At 40.1% G+C, this 14,313-nt stretch overlaps 1 protein-coding gene across 1 annotated transcript in view; it reads right to left on the bottom strand.

Annotated features, from left to right (window-relative positions):
• The window catches only part of LOC130245629 (sodium- and chloride-dependent GABA transporter 2-like), a 31,515-nt gene extending 25,640 nt beyond the window's left edge, over positions 1–5,875 (bottom strand). Inside the window, exon 1 of the mRNA XM_056478380.1 lies at positions 5,732–5,875. Coding sequence (XP_056334355.1) covers positions 5,732–5,873 — 142 coding nt within the window. The 5' untranslated portion in view covers positions 5,874–5,875. The remainder of the gene's footprint in view (positions 1–5,731) is intronic.
• Between the last annotated feature and the right edge of the window lie 8,438 nt (positions 5,876–14,313).

Here is a 14,313-nt window from a genome sequence, read left to right as displayed (position 1 = left end):
TCTTCCCCAACATGTCTCAGGAGTTGGCCAGAAAAAGGAAAGCATTCTTGCTTTGCAGAGGATGCTGAGGGGCATTAACGTGAAATATACGCTGACATATCCAGCTTTCCTTCGTTTCACGTGGAAAAGGAAGAACAAGTTGTTTCCATCGAGCTTAGATGCAGAGCAGTTTATCAGAGAACACTGTATTGTATGGTCTTTCTCTTTTTTTGTGGTTGGTTCGTCCACTTTTTCTTACTGCAAGGTTTGAAGAGAGGACAGTTCTAAGTTGGTTATTGTGTTAAATTTAAAAATAGTTTTAGTGTTTGAAAAGTTCAGCTGTTTGTTACATTTTCATAAGTGTAATTCATGGTATAATACACATTTCATAATACACCATATTAATGGTTGTGGAAGTCCAGTAAAAATAAGTAAAGTCTTGTCATACTTAAAGCTGAAACATGTGGATATTGCCTTTGCACAGGAAAGTCATGGGAATGATAAGGAAGCCCTTAAATTCAAACGAGGTTGGGTTGGACAGGTTTTTCATTATTCATTTACAAGTAAGCAAAACAGAGTAATGATACTAATAAATAAACACCTTAACTTTGTTATGCTAACAGAAATTAAAGATGATGAGGGGAAGATCATATGTTTAGAAGCTATTATTAATGGAGCTAAAGTTATATTATGTAACATATATGCCCCTAATAAAACAGACTCAGATTTCATAAATAGGGTAAATAAAATTCTGGGGGACAAAAATGGAAAATAATAATGGGAGGTGACTTCAATCAGGTTATGGAGGGAGTTTTGGATAAAAGTATATATCATGGACCACTTATACCAAAAGATAGGGCTGCTCTCCATATGTTAACAAAGGATTTACAGTAGGATTGATTGACATATGGCGGCTAATCAACCCCAGAGAAAGAGAATATACTTTTTTTTTTTTCTCAGTGTCACAAGTCCCACTCTAGGATAGACTTTTTCTTAGTATCAAACTCAATTATTGATCAGGTAATAGACCAGACATGGGCATACTACGGCCCGCGGGCCATATACCGCCCGTTGGTCTTTTTAATCCGGCCCGCCAAACATCTCCCAGTTATATCAAAATATAAAATTAATAATACCGTTACCGGCAAACCTTGTTCATTTACTTTCCCCTGTAATGCCCACATTTCCCCAATAGATGGCGCGCTCGAGCGTTTGCCCCCTCTTCTTCGCGGTTAAGCTTTTCCCAGAAGAAGCACTCTCCTTCTCGGTTCCCGCGGTAAAGCTTTCCCCCTTCTAAAAACAAACATGAGTTTATCAAAGAAAAGAAAAGTCGACAGTGAGTGCCGAGTTTTTAACACTGAATGGACAACAAAATATTTTTTCAAAAAAGTCCGATCAAAGGCTGTATGCTTGATATGCCACAAAAGTGTTGCGGTTTTTAAGGAGTACAATATTAGCCGTCATTTTGCTACGAAGCATGCTAATTACGCCAGCAAGCTGTCGGCGCAAGAACGGGCAGCTACGGCTGAGAGGTTTACAGCCAATTTACTGAGCCAGCAAAATTTTTTTCACCGACAAACTGCGCTTCAGGAGTCAACCACCAAGGCAAGCTTTTTGCTGGCATTCAAATTAGCAGAAGCTAGCAAGCCTTTCTCCGAAGGTGAGTTTTTGAAAGACTGCATGGTGGAGACTGCAGGTGTTCTGTGTCCGGCAAGTTTGAAAAAATCAGTTTGTCACGTCAGACTGTGACTCGCCGTGTGGAACTAATTGTTGAACATATAGCTAGCCAGCTAAATAAAAAGGCAGAGTTCTTTCAGTTATATTCACTTGCACTGGATGAAAGTAATGATATCAAAGACACAGCGCAGCTTCTAATTTTTATCCGAGGAATAAATGACAGCTTTGAGATAACGGAGGAGTTTTTGACCATGTAGTCCCTAAAGGGAACAACGCGGGGAGAGGATTTATATGACAAGGTGTCTGCTGCCATCGAGAAACATAAACTACCTTGGAGTAAACTTGCCAATGTCACGACGGATGGATCACCAAATTTAACAGGAAAAAACGGGCTGCTGAAACGAATCCAGGATAAAGTAAAAGAGGAAAACCCTGAACAGGATGTTATTTTCCTTCACTGTATCATCCATCAGAAATCACTTTGCAAGTCTGTATTGCAGCTTAACCATGTTGTGAATCCAGTCGTAAAACTTGTGAACTTTATACGTGCAAGGGGACTTCAGCATCGTCAGTTCATCACGTTCCTGGAGGAAATTGATGCGGATCATCAGGACTTACTTTACCACTCTCGTGTCCGGTGGTTAAGTTTGGGCAAAGTGTTTCAACGTATGTGGGACCTGAAAGACAAGATCGGCACATTTTTTGAGTTTAATGAGAAATCTGACGAATTTCCTGAGCAACGAGACCAGAACTGGCTTTGTGATTTTGCGTTTGCTGTGGACGTATTTTCACACTTGAATGAGCTGAATGTGAAACTGCAGGGGAAAATCAGTTTGTGCACGACATGTACAAACATGTTACAGCGTTCAAGTCTAAGCTCGTTTTATTCTCCAGACAAGTTGCGAACGCATCATTCACTCATTTCGCCACACTTGACACTCAGAAAGAGGCGACACGATATGCAAAGAAATACAGCAAATCACTAGATGACCTGCACAGAGAGTTCAGTCGCCGGTTCTCTGATTTTGAAAACATTGAAAAGTCACTTCAGCTCGTGTCTTGTCCCTTCTCACAAGACCCTGAAACAGTACCACATGAGGTGCAATTGGAACTGATCTCAATCTTCAGAGATTGGAACTCAATCTTCAGTCTAACGCCATCTTGAAAGAAAAGTTCAACACTCTTAAACTTAACGAGTTTTATGCTTCACTGGACGAAGCCACCTTTCCAAACCTACGGAGGACGGCACAGAAGTTGCTAACCTTGTTTGGCTTGACCTATGTATGTGAGCAGACATTTAGTGTTATGAACATGAACAAAGCCCGTCACAGATCCAGGATAACTGACGAACACCTCGGATCTATCCTGAGAATTGCCACAACAAAACTTACTCTAGACTTTGATGCACTGACAAAACAGGGAGATCAAAAACACTGTTCCCACTGAAACTGATGGTGAGTTTTCCTGCTGTGTTTATTAAACTGAAATGTAATTAAATTAACCATTAATCATTAATAGGTCAAATCCTGTATGTAATTTATATAACACTCCATCCATCTGTTCTTGGCTCGGCCCCTCTGTCAAATCTTAGAACTCATTTTGGCCCGCGACTCAAGTTTGCCCACCCCTGTAATAGACTGTTAATTCAGTACAAAATAATACATAGATACTACTACACACCATCCAGACTATAGGGTGGGACTAGCTGGAAATAATCTGTGTTGGAAATGCAATAAAGAAGAGGGTACGTATTTACACATGATTTGGGAATGTTGTCTAGTTTACCCATTCTGGTGTAAAATTTTAAGAATAATGGAGGAGTGGCTAGGCTGTGAGTTACCTGTAGAGCCACGGCTATGCCTTCTGGGTGACAAACTAGTGATACCTAATATAGGTAAAAATTCCTTTATTCTTCTCCAAATTCGATGCATTACAGCTGCTAGGATGATCCTGCGTAATTGGAAGTGTCCCAGAATGCCAGAAATGAAAGAGTGGATTAATGGGATGATTGAAATTGCATCGTACGAGTGTATGCTGGGGAGATTGAACAATGAGGGAGAAGTACATAGAAAATGGGATAATCTCTGGCAACATCTAAAATCAGGATAAATGAGTATGTACTTAGAAAGGTTCCACAACCTTAATTTCCATATATGTTTGCTATACGTTGTTTCTCTTAGTTGAATTTTCTTGGTGTGGCAGGTGGCTGAATATGTAACATGTATCATACATATGTGTAGTGTGAAGTGTGTTCTTTGTTCTTGGCTGTTGAACAACAAAAATGATAAATTGTTGAATTATATAAAAAAACGAAGTGAAACTGTACTGTCATGATTTTGTCATTAACAGCAAAACCTGATTAAAATAATCTAAGCTACTGTTTAATCTTTGGTCAGTTAACAATAAGACATTACTTGTGAATATTTTACTTTTATTTAGGCTAACTATTTGTGCTTTGCCGATTTGTGCTTTTGGCTGTTTTAATTAATTAAAACTCAAATGCTATTTGTTCTACTTGTTTATTTTGTTGAAAACTGACCAACAAAAATATAAATTACAATACAAACTACACCAAACAAAATTCGTTCCAAAAATATTTTTTTTCAATAAAAATCTGTAATTATAAAATAATTATCTTGCCTTTATGATAAAGATAAAAACAAGTAATACAATACTGAACTGAATAAAAGAAGAATTAAAAAAGAAAAAATACAAAAAAGAAACACAACAGTTTCCCTTGTGAGAGAGAGCAAATGGGTGAGGTTTGATGCACCTTCTGTCACACTCTTTTTATTCAAAAATAACACTAGAACTACCTGAATTCTAACTAGTATGGCCATATCAGTTATCTTTTTTTGTAATTTTAATAAAATAACAATGTTAGACCTATGCATACACTTAGGAACAGTCAGGGTAATGACGTGGATTTTTATTTTAACAGTTATTAAATTACAGAATAAACAAAACGGTCAAAATAACTGCCTTGAGTGTTAATGTACGAATTATTGAAGTGAAACATTTTGTGTATGAGATGTAATGGATTATAGAATTTTTATTGGCCATAAAAATCTAATTGAACAATCTATTTGTTTTGTTAATGATCGATTGACACCAGTTTTCCTTCAAGGAAATTACAGAAATGAACAACCTTAATTTCCCCCCCACCGCAGTATGTCCGCTATGCCATTGTGCATATAAAAAAACCAGCCTGATCTCACGAGAAAACATAAGTATTTTACGTTTTGTCAGTTTAGTGGCTAATTCGTACGAATTCGTACGAGTTCAGTCGTACGAAATTGTACGATTTTAAAAAGGAGGCGTGGCACCTAACCCCGCCCCTAAACCCAACCGTCATTGATGAGCAAATCGCACTGAATTGTATGAATTAGATCATCCGAATTCGTCCGAATTAGCTACTAAATCAAAAAGTTACGAATTGCCGTGAGATTGTGTTGAAAAAACACTACTACTACTTATAATATCATTGAACAATGCAAATTGTCATGAATAAACTGACTATAACAAAGCCAAATTTCAAAGCCTCCCCGGAGTTCATAAGGCATGGGAGGAGGTTGTGGTTTTTATGTTTATGTAATGAATAATATATATTTTAACATTTTAGTCCTTTAATGTTTTTCATATGTAAATATATGTATTTCAATTTGCAGTACATTCTGTGTATGTGTTCTAGGCTCGCATTACACTTATGCTGTAACTAATCATGGAGTCCAGCCAATAAACTCAGTTAGGTGCTGTAAATGAGGGTGACAAAATGCTGAGCGATGGGTACCCATTACCAGAATTAAAAACCATTTGTTTAATGCAAACAATGAAATGGGCACAAGCTCACTAACTACTGACTATTGTGAAAGATGGTTGCATCCATTGTTCAGTAAAAGTCTATTAAATAATTATTTTCTACAGACTAAATCAAGCTTTACTGAAAATAAACAGCCACCTCGCATTATGTTATAATGAGGACATAATGATCTTGAGCAACTCAGAACTGACATTTAGAAACCAATTTTAATTACTGAATTTACGGTATGAAATCTGTATTTAGGCTATATCATACCTCCTCCATTTCTGTAGCAGAGGTAAGGAAACCTCCACACGTTACCCAGTCCAACCACATTTCCAGCCACAGCCAGAAGAAACTCTGCTTTTCTGCCCCAAAACCCTCGCTCCTCTGTTTGTCCTGAATAAATTGCATTCATTTCTTCTCTTCAACACTTCCAGTTTCCAGTGATCCTTCTGTCTGCGGTAACTGTATATTGGTGGAGGATGACAGACATAATTTGAAAAACAAAACAGCTGTGGGTGAGTAACATTGAAAGAGTTATTTGTTCATTATGATTGTCAGCCTCAGGTAGAATATGTAACCAAATTTCGAGAGCATTTCTGTAAAAGGTACAGCCTCTGGAATAAATTGATTGACTCTGCTGCTAATACTCTAGTTGCTGCAGTTTTAAGGTTTTACTGAGGTGTAATATTACTGGCCATGTGTCACATTTCTCATGTGCTTATGTTCTTTTTATTGTTTTTATTATTTTATTCTTATTAACACTTCCAATATTCACACCCTGTAGTGTATTTTTTTATTTTGTATGTTTTTTTCACACCAGAGGGGTATTGTACACAAGTACAATTAGGAAAGCCAGGATAACGGAAAACGTGCAGCTAGAACTGTTTTAGTCAGCATATACTATCTTAGCCTGTTGCATGTTTGCTGATCCAGAATGTATCGCTAGGCCAAGCACGTTCTAGATAGCTGGAAAAGTGCACATTCATAGCCTTCTTAAACTGTGGTCCCTTAGACCTCCACAGAGGCGGATTTAGGAATAGGCAATATGGGCAATCGCCCAGGGTGGCATCTTGCTGGGGGAGTTACAGGGAGATGCTCTGCCTCGACCAAACATCCACTCTAAATGGTGTGGCTTTCCCAAAAGAGCTGAATTATGATAGAGATTTTGTCAACAATTTTGTTGTCTCTGCATGATCAAATGGTACCACTATTATAATGGGGATGGGTGTGGATCGAGAGAACCATTTCATACAACAGGGTGTTGAAACTGCATTAACATACAGAGAAAAGCTGTGGGAATGGCCAAGAAGCAACTTCATTACCATCTAAAGGCAGTAATTAAAACTGTAAAAAAAAGTTTAAGAATGTTCAGGGTTCATTCTGACATTCTCACACATAAGGAAATAGGAACACCCAAGAGTACTTTCTGAACAATGTCTGTTACACCTCTCTCTGATTATAATTACATTATTGGTAAAATGACAGTTTTACAACAATAATGCTAATTCACAGAGGCAAATAAATGACGTAAGACATCCTGTTGCTGTTGTGATCTCCTGACCACAATTGATAATGTCAGGGTTTACCTCAGCTGCATGGGGCAGGACAATCAGGATTTGCTGCATGGAACTCTTCCATGTGGACTGGGTCCAGAATATCATCACAGGGAAACCATGACCTTTCCTCAGGTCCGTAACCCTCCCAGTCTACCAGATACTCAATCCTAAGCATAGCAGTAGGTAACCCGAACAAGGGAATGAATTTACAGAACTTGAAGAATATTCTGACTATGACTAATATGCATGTATTACCTCCAGATACGGAAAGATCTGTCATGTAATCCACTCCTAGATGTGACCATAGGCAATTCGGGATGGGGAGAGGTACAAGTTTGCCTGCAGGAAGATGCCATGGAGTTTTGGATATGGCACAGTCCTTGCACCCCTGCACAAACCTCCGTACATCCTGAGCCATCTTGGGCCACCAGAATCAATCTTTTAGTGGTAAGGAGGTCTCAAAGGATTAGGGCAATTAGAGTTCTGGTTCGAGGCTGGAGGGGATGACTGGGATGATGGGTTCCTTTTTCTGGAAAACTTCTTTAAGAGAGGGCATCTGATTTCACATTCACTTTAGGACATTAAGGCGTTTGAAAAACAGTGCCCACCTGGCTTCTCTAGGGTTCACATTATGAGCTTCTCAATGATATTGTAAGTATTTGAGGTCAGAAAATTGAATGATAGGATGTTTACTCCCCTCCAGCCAATGTCCCCACTCCTCCAGGGCTACTTTAATAGCCAAGAGTTCCTGGCTGCATATGCCGTAATTGACTTCTGCCAGGCTGAAATTGTGAGAGAAAAAGGCACATAGATGGAGTTTTGATGGTACCCCTGGCACTGTGATAACACTGCTCCCACTTCTGTAGTGGAAGAATCAACTTTGACTCTGAAGGGAAGTTCAGAATCCAGCTGTATCAGGAGTGGGGCATGTGAGAAGGTCTTCTTCAGTTCCTCACATGCATTGCTGGCTTCCGGATTCCAGTCGAGGAGCTTGAGTTTCCTTCTGAAGAGCTTAGTAAGATGGCATGAGATTGTACCATACCCATTTATATACTTGCGATAGAAGTTAACATACAGATTCAGCCAAGGAACCTCTGAAGCTCCTTAATGGTCTTGGGTTGTGGCCAGGACATGATGGCTGCCACCTTCCCCTCGTCCATTCATACTACACTTTCGTCCAACTGGAAACCTAAGAACTGGACCGCAGACTGATGGAAGGAACACTTTTCGGTTTTTAGGTACAGACTATACTCATGAAGCCAGGTGAGAACCTCCACAATGTGATGGTGATGTTCAGCTTGGCTCCAGGAGTAGATGAGGATATCATCAGTATAGACTAGCTATGTTTTATACAGGAACTCCAGAAGCACCTCATTCATGAAGTCTTGTAATACTGAGGGGGCGTTAGCTAATCCATACGGTGTGACAAGGTATTCATAGTGTCTGTTGGGTGTGATGAAAGCTGTCTTCCACTCATCCCCCTCACATATTTTGTTGAGGCTGTATGCATTGCAGAGGTCCAACTTTATGAACACTTGAGCTCTGCGAAGATGTTCCAGCTTTGTTGGGACAAGGGGAAGAGGATAGTGGTTCTTAACATTGATCTTGTTCAATGCTTGGTAGTCGATACAGGGTCAGAGTACCCCATCCTTCTTGGATATGAAGACAAAAGATAGAAGCGGCAAATGACATAGAAAGATGGATGCATCCTTGAGAAAGGGCCCCTTCAACGTACTCCTCCATTGCCTTTTGCTTGGGGATAGATAGGTGATAAACTTTTCCATGGGGCACTGGGTTACCCTTAACGATGTTAATAGCGCAGTGCCATGGCCGATGTGGTGGTAACTGGGTAGCTTTCTTGGGGCAGAAAACATCTTGGAATTCCTTGTAGCAGGGAGAAATTTCAACTGATTGTTGATCTACAGGGCTTTCAACTGAAGTACTACATACAAATAATCAGTTAGACTTCTGAATCAATGACATATTGGAAAAGCAGTTAGGAAAACATTCCTTTCCCCATTTTAGTATTTCTCCTGAACCCCAAGAGAGCACCAGATTGTGTTTTACCAACCATGGTCTTCCCAGGATGATATCAGTGGTGAAGCCCTCCAGAACCAATCTTCTTCTTATGGAACAACCCATTGTGAATAGGCAGAGCATTCATGATGTGATCAACATAACGTCTGTTTAGAAGTTTTAGATGTTTAGAACATTATACAGATTAACATCATAATAAACAAACCATAATAAACATTGTCTACTTGTAAAAAAAATTGATCTAATATTAGTCTAAAATGCATTCTTGAACTGCTTTTACTACAAATATCTTGCACTAGCATATTATGTCTCATGATTACCACACTAGAAATATTATTCCTGAGACGCATTTATAAAGGTTATTTCCTAATATATGAATAAATAAAAACTCAACCTAGAATATTTTGTAGAATCTTTAATCTGTTTGCTAAATGAATAAAATATTTTTAAACATTCTTAATGAAGCAAGGTAGGAATTACTAGTCCCTTTTTCAATGATTGATTAACTCTTCCACTGGTCCCTGTCAACAATTGATTAACTCAACCACTGTTCCACTGCACAAGAAGCCCACCTCATGACACATCTTTTCTATAAGTTTGCAAACACTCATGGTGTCATTTGGTGTCTGTCCACAGGAAATAAAAAACAATGTAAAGATGTGACAGCCCACGGTGGCTCTTATTATGGAGAAGGCTGTTTGCTAGATGTTTATGAAACTGTTCCACTCTCACAGTCACCAATGTTGTGTTAAGAATGACACGATGTAACACATGCAGACTCCCACGTTATACACATCTGCATAAAAACACTTATGCTACCTCAGAAACACATTGAATATTTTTGGTGTAATTTAGCAGGAGACGCGGGCAGCGTGATATTTTTACCTCACCTACTGTGGTGTGTGGGTGTTGGGAAGGTTTTAAAAACAATATACCATCACTCAGCCTATTCAAAGTTCTTTTTGGCCTTAAAAAGTATAACGAAAAAAAAAACTTGTTTAAAGTATATCGTGGCCTTTACAATCTGAACCTGCACACACTCCCACCACAGACCCCGAGCCACACTAATACAGCAATCCTGGTACCCCTGTCCCTTGGCTCCATTGCTTTCTGATTCCTCTGCTCCAGTGTGGCCCTTCTGTCCTACACCACATTCATTTTGGCTAAAACGAGGCCTCCGTCCCTTTTGGCTTGTTTACAGTGTCTTGGTTTCACAGTGGTTCACCAAGTTCGCGCTCTTACTTTAAGTTCCTCCTGTTCCTTCACTGACTACCCCTCCAATTTTAAATTTAACATGCAAACAGGCGGGATCAAAATCAGTGACGTATGGCGCATCTGCTAGTGGAGCGATGAAGCGTCGGTTTCTCATTATGATTCATAGCGAATTATTTTTTATCCTATGAGAAGACCCTGCTTCTTAATTATTCATGTGCACACATGCTTTCTGACAGCAAGGCAGACCTGCCAAGCTGTGAAACCCAATGACTGGGTGAGACCGTGTCTGTGCATGGCACACAGTATTTAGCTACTTATGAAGGGTCCTATGTGTTTGTTTCCATGATCCACTGGGCTTGTTGCATGTTTTTCCCTGCGATGCTGTCAGGGCCAATACAGCAAAGCTATTTGTGTGCAGTAAGCATTTTTGTCAGGAGAGCTGTACACGAATTGGAGAATGGCGGACTTTATATTTTATCAGTTGAATTCGTTACCCTTTAGACACATCACCTATACCATTGCTGCTGTGTTCGCTTATTTTAAAATTCTCCGGATTACCAGCAGGGATAATAGTAGAAATAGATAGGGCAAAAATACCTGCAGCACTGCTATCCACTGTGTCTGCATTCAGACCTGGGCATTGAGGGGGAGAGAAGTCCTCCTCAATTATAGTGTTTATGTAAACAGGATTATCCTTATAATTATATAACAAATTGTGGTTATGTGTACATGAAATTATAAATATTACTTATTAAATTACTCACTGTTTATTTCTTTCCATTTTAACTTTGTAAACTATAAAAACATGGGTCTCCTTGTGGTTTGTGTCTCATTCTGTGAGCCAACTGACAACAGTTGTTCACTCCACTCTTTTTCCCCTGCTCTGCTCTGCCGGCCACGCCCACTCCTCCCTCTGCTTGCAGTGTTTCACACCTGTGGCAGGATGAGTATTGAGTGTTTGGTCTGTGGGTGATTGATAGACCAATGAGAGGTGAGTGGCCAGACTATTTAGGGACTCATATTTTGAAAGTTGTTAATAAATTAAAGAGCCCATATTATGGGTTTTTGAAAATGCCCTTCCATGTAGTGTGTAACACAGCTCTAAGTGAAGTGAAATATCCAGCTAAGGCTTAAATCTCTAAGTGTACAGTGTTTAAAACTATTGATTCATCTATAAAGGAGTCGACTCATAGTGCTTCAAACGAGTCCACTTGATAACGAGTCATTAGGTGTTTCGTGATGACGCCGGCTACGAAACACAAGTAGTTGCGCGCGCAAACCCGGGACATTTGAAACCTGCGGCCCCGCCCACTAACACAGAAAAAAAGCCACACACACACAAACACACACAGAGACACACACAGACAGCGGTCGAATGAAGTCACGCTGTGCAGATGGATACTACTATAGATCGACAGCCTACCCAAAGATGAAAGCTCAGCAATATAGCCCAGAGTGCTTCTGGAAACTACATGCTTAAAAAGGAAGACTTCATCGGTTTGTTAAAGGAAGGATCAGTAAAGACTGTCAGAACATGGATCAGTGCATCATGAATCAGTTTCTACCCCCATTTCACAAGTGTAAGTACGTGCGATTAAAGTTGTTGCCTCGTTTACTCTAGCTTGCAAAATATGTATTTAGTTGTGTTTTGTTACTTGTAACTGTGTGTACTGTATCAGGTTAACTCTTTATATTCTCATATCGCGTGTAAAGCCACGTTGAAAACGCGACGCGTGCCGCTTTGTTTACGGATCGCCAGCTATTCCTACACACATGCAACGGTCAAGTTTCAAATATTTCAGCTCAGGTTCAAGGGAGGGGTCTAAATTGCACCCAGCAAGCTGAACTGCTGCTCTAGGTTAAGGACGATCACGCTGCCCTCAACCCGAAAGTGAAAACAAAAGTGACCCGTTAGCAAAGTGAGGACGGGGGTGTCGCAGATATAACTGAGGACTGAGGACTCTCTATTGGTGTTGTGTCTTCTAAGGAGGAGGGGGAGGAGGAGGTGTTTGTGTGTGTGTGTGTCTGTGTGAAAAGAGCAGGTGACAAGCTCCTTGCCAGTTCTTGGAGTTTTTGCTCAATAAAATTGTTTGTCATCTGTTTTTTTAAGTCCATCGTCTGTATTTACATTCACCCACTGGCAGCCAAAATCCACACCTTACACTATGAAGCGTGTATGCACTGTGACTACTTTATATGTGATTAGCTGCTGGGCATTTCACTCTGCCTCACGCTGAAGGCTGTCAGTTTCGACCAATCGCAGCAGGCTGTCATCGGTCCAATCAGCGTAGATTAGCTTCGCGCTGAGGACGGGTTTGGGTACAAATGAATCACTGAACGAATCATATGGGAGTCGCTGGGATAATTAGGTAAAAATAAATGCAGATTATAAGACCATGAAAGTGTTTTTTTGACCTTGCATGCATTTTAGACTGTTGTTGGAGACCCTTAAAACCTAAATATGATCCTATTTCATGTATAATATGGGCTCTTAAGAATAACATTAAAACAATGGCAATATAATTGGAATAGGGATATAACGGGTAGACACTACTATAGAATTCAGGAGAAAGTAGGAAATTGTAGGATTTTAAAATCAGCATTAAAATTATACTTGGGGGCATAATTTACCGAATGAAAGTTCATTAGATTAACTAAGAAGAACTGGCCTAACAGAATTTTAAAGATGAAAGTTTTATTTTTTATTGTTGTTGTGTTATTTGCTAGGTAGTTGACTCAGGCTCACACTCCAGTATAGTAGGTGGTGGAGATGCATCTTGACGTTAAACAACAAAAAAGAAGAAAAAGGATTGTTGGTGTCCCAATGAGGTTGGGCTCGCCTCTTCTTGGCATTCCCTCCCCATGGCGTGCTCCCTTTTTGGTTACCTGGTTTGTGCTCTGTAAGGTAAGATGATTTTAATTGGTGTTTATTGCGAATGGGTTGAAATTTATTTGCGTTATTTTAATCTGATTAGAGTGGTGCTGTGCCGTTTATTGTACGGCAAGTTGTGGAATTGGCCTCACAGTAAGGATGATGAGCATACCTGCCAACACTCCTGTTTTTTCCTGGAGTCTCCCGTATTTCAGACTCATCTCCCGTTTTTGTCTGTCTCCCGGAAAACTCCTGGAATTTAACCCCCCCCCCCCACCCCCCGCCGGTCCTAGCTTTTTGGTACCGCCTTAACACCCATGGATCGCCGACATTGGTGTTAATGCAATATCGCAGCAGCTGGCTGAAACCTGGTGCATAGACCCCAACGACCAACACCCAACTTTGTGCGAGGACCCTGAGTGTCTGAATCCCTTTAGGCCTGGATGTGGAGCAGGAAGGACCAGCCGATCTCTTGGTGGTGTTTCACAGGTGATTTCCATTTCAACCTGTGTGTGCAGTGGTTGATTTGGTGGGCCTTTTAGGTGGACTAGCTGACCAATCTGAGTTGTGGCTGGACTACCCTACTCCCTCTATGCCTGGTTGGGAAAGTAAATGGGTTTTTACTGGGTGAGATCTTTTTATTTGTGCTTATTTTAAAAAAAGAATCATTTTTTATTGTTCTTCCTGTCTCGCTTCTGTCTTGCCTCCAAAATGGTAAAACTTACATGTGAGTCTTAATGGGGAGTACAAACCCTCCTCCCACAACCACCCCCCCTCCCTAAATCAGAATGCAGGGCAATGTTTACAGCACAAGACTATTCTTGATTTAATTTTGGAGACTGCCACTTTGAGATTGTCCTCTATATTCAGCCGTGGCCTTTATTTCTAATGTACCTGAGTGCCGTAAAGTTTAACATTGTGCCGTAAAATTAATCTGCTTCAGCTATAACACTATTGCTGTGACATTAATCTATCCTCATAACCTCAGGGGTCTCAATCCAAAAGAAAAAGAATTGAAGGGCTGATTACTTTTATTAGCATGTTGTTTAATAACATTTACGATATTTTTGGAAATCAGCAAGTGACCCCGTTCCCTCATTGTCCAGGTTCAAAACCAAAAGATATTTGGCTCCCTATTTGGATATGTAAAAACACAAGCACTTCACAAGCAC

Source organism: Danio aesculapii, chromosome 18, assembly GCF_903798145.1.
Source record: "Danio aesculapii chromosome 18, fDanAes4.1, whole genome shotgun sequence".
Lineage (NCBI taxonomy): Eukaryota > Metazoa > Chordata > Actinopteri > Cypriniformes > Danionidae > Danio > Danio aesculapii.
Note: the sequence above shows the minus strand (reverse complement) of the source record. Positions and strands in the feature narration are given on the sequence as shown.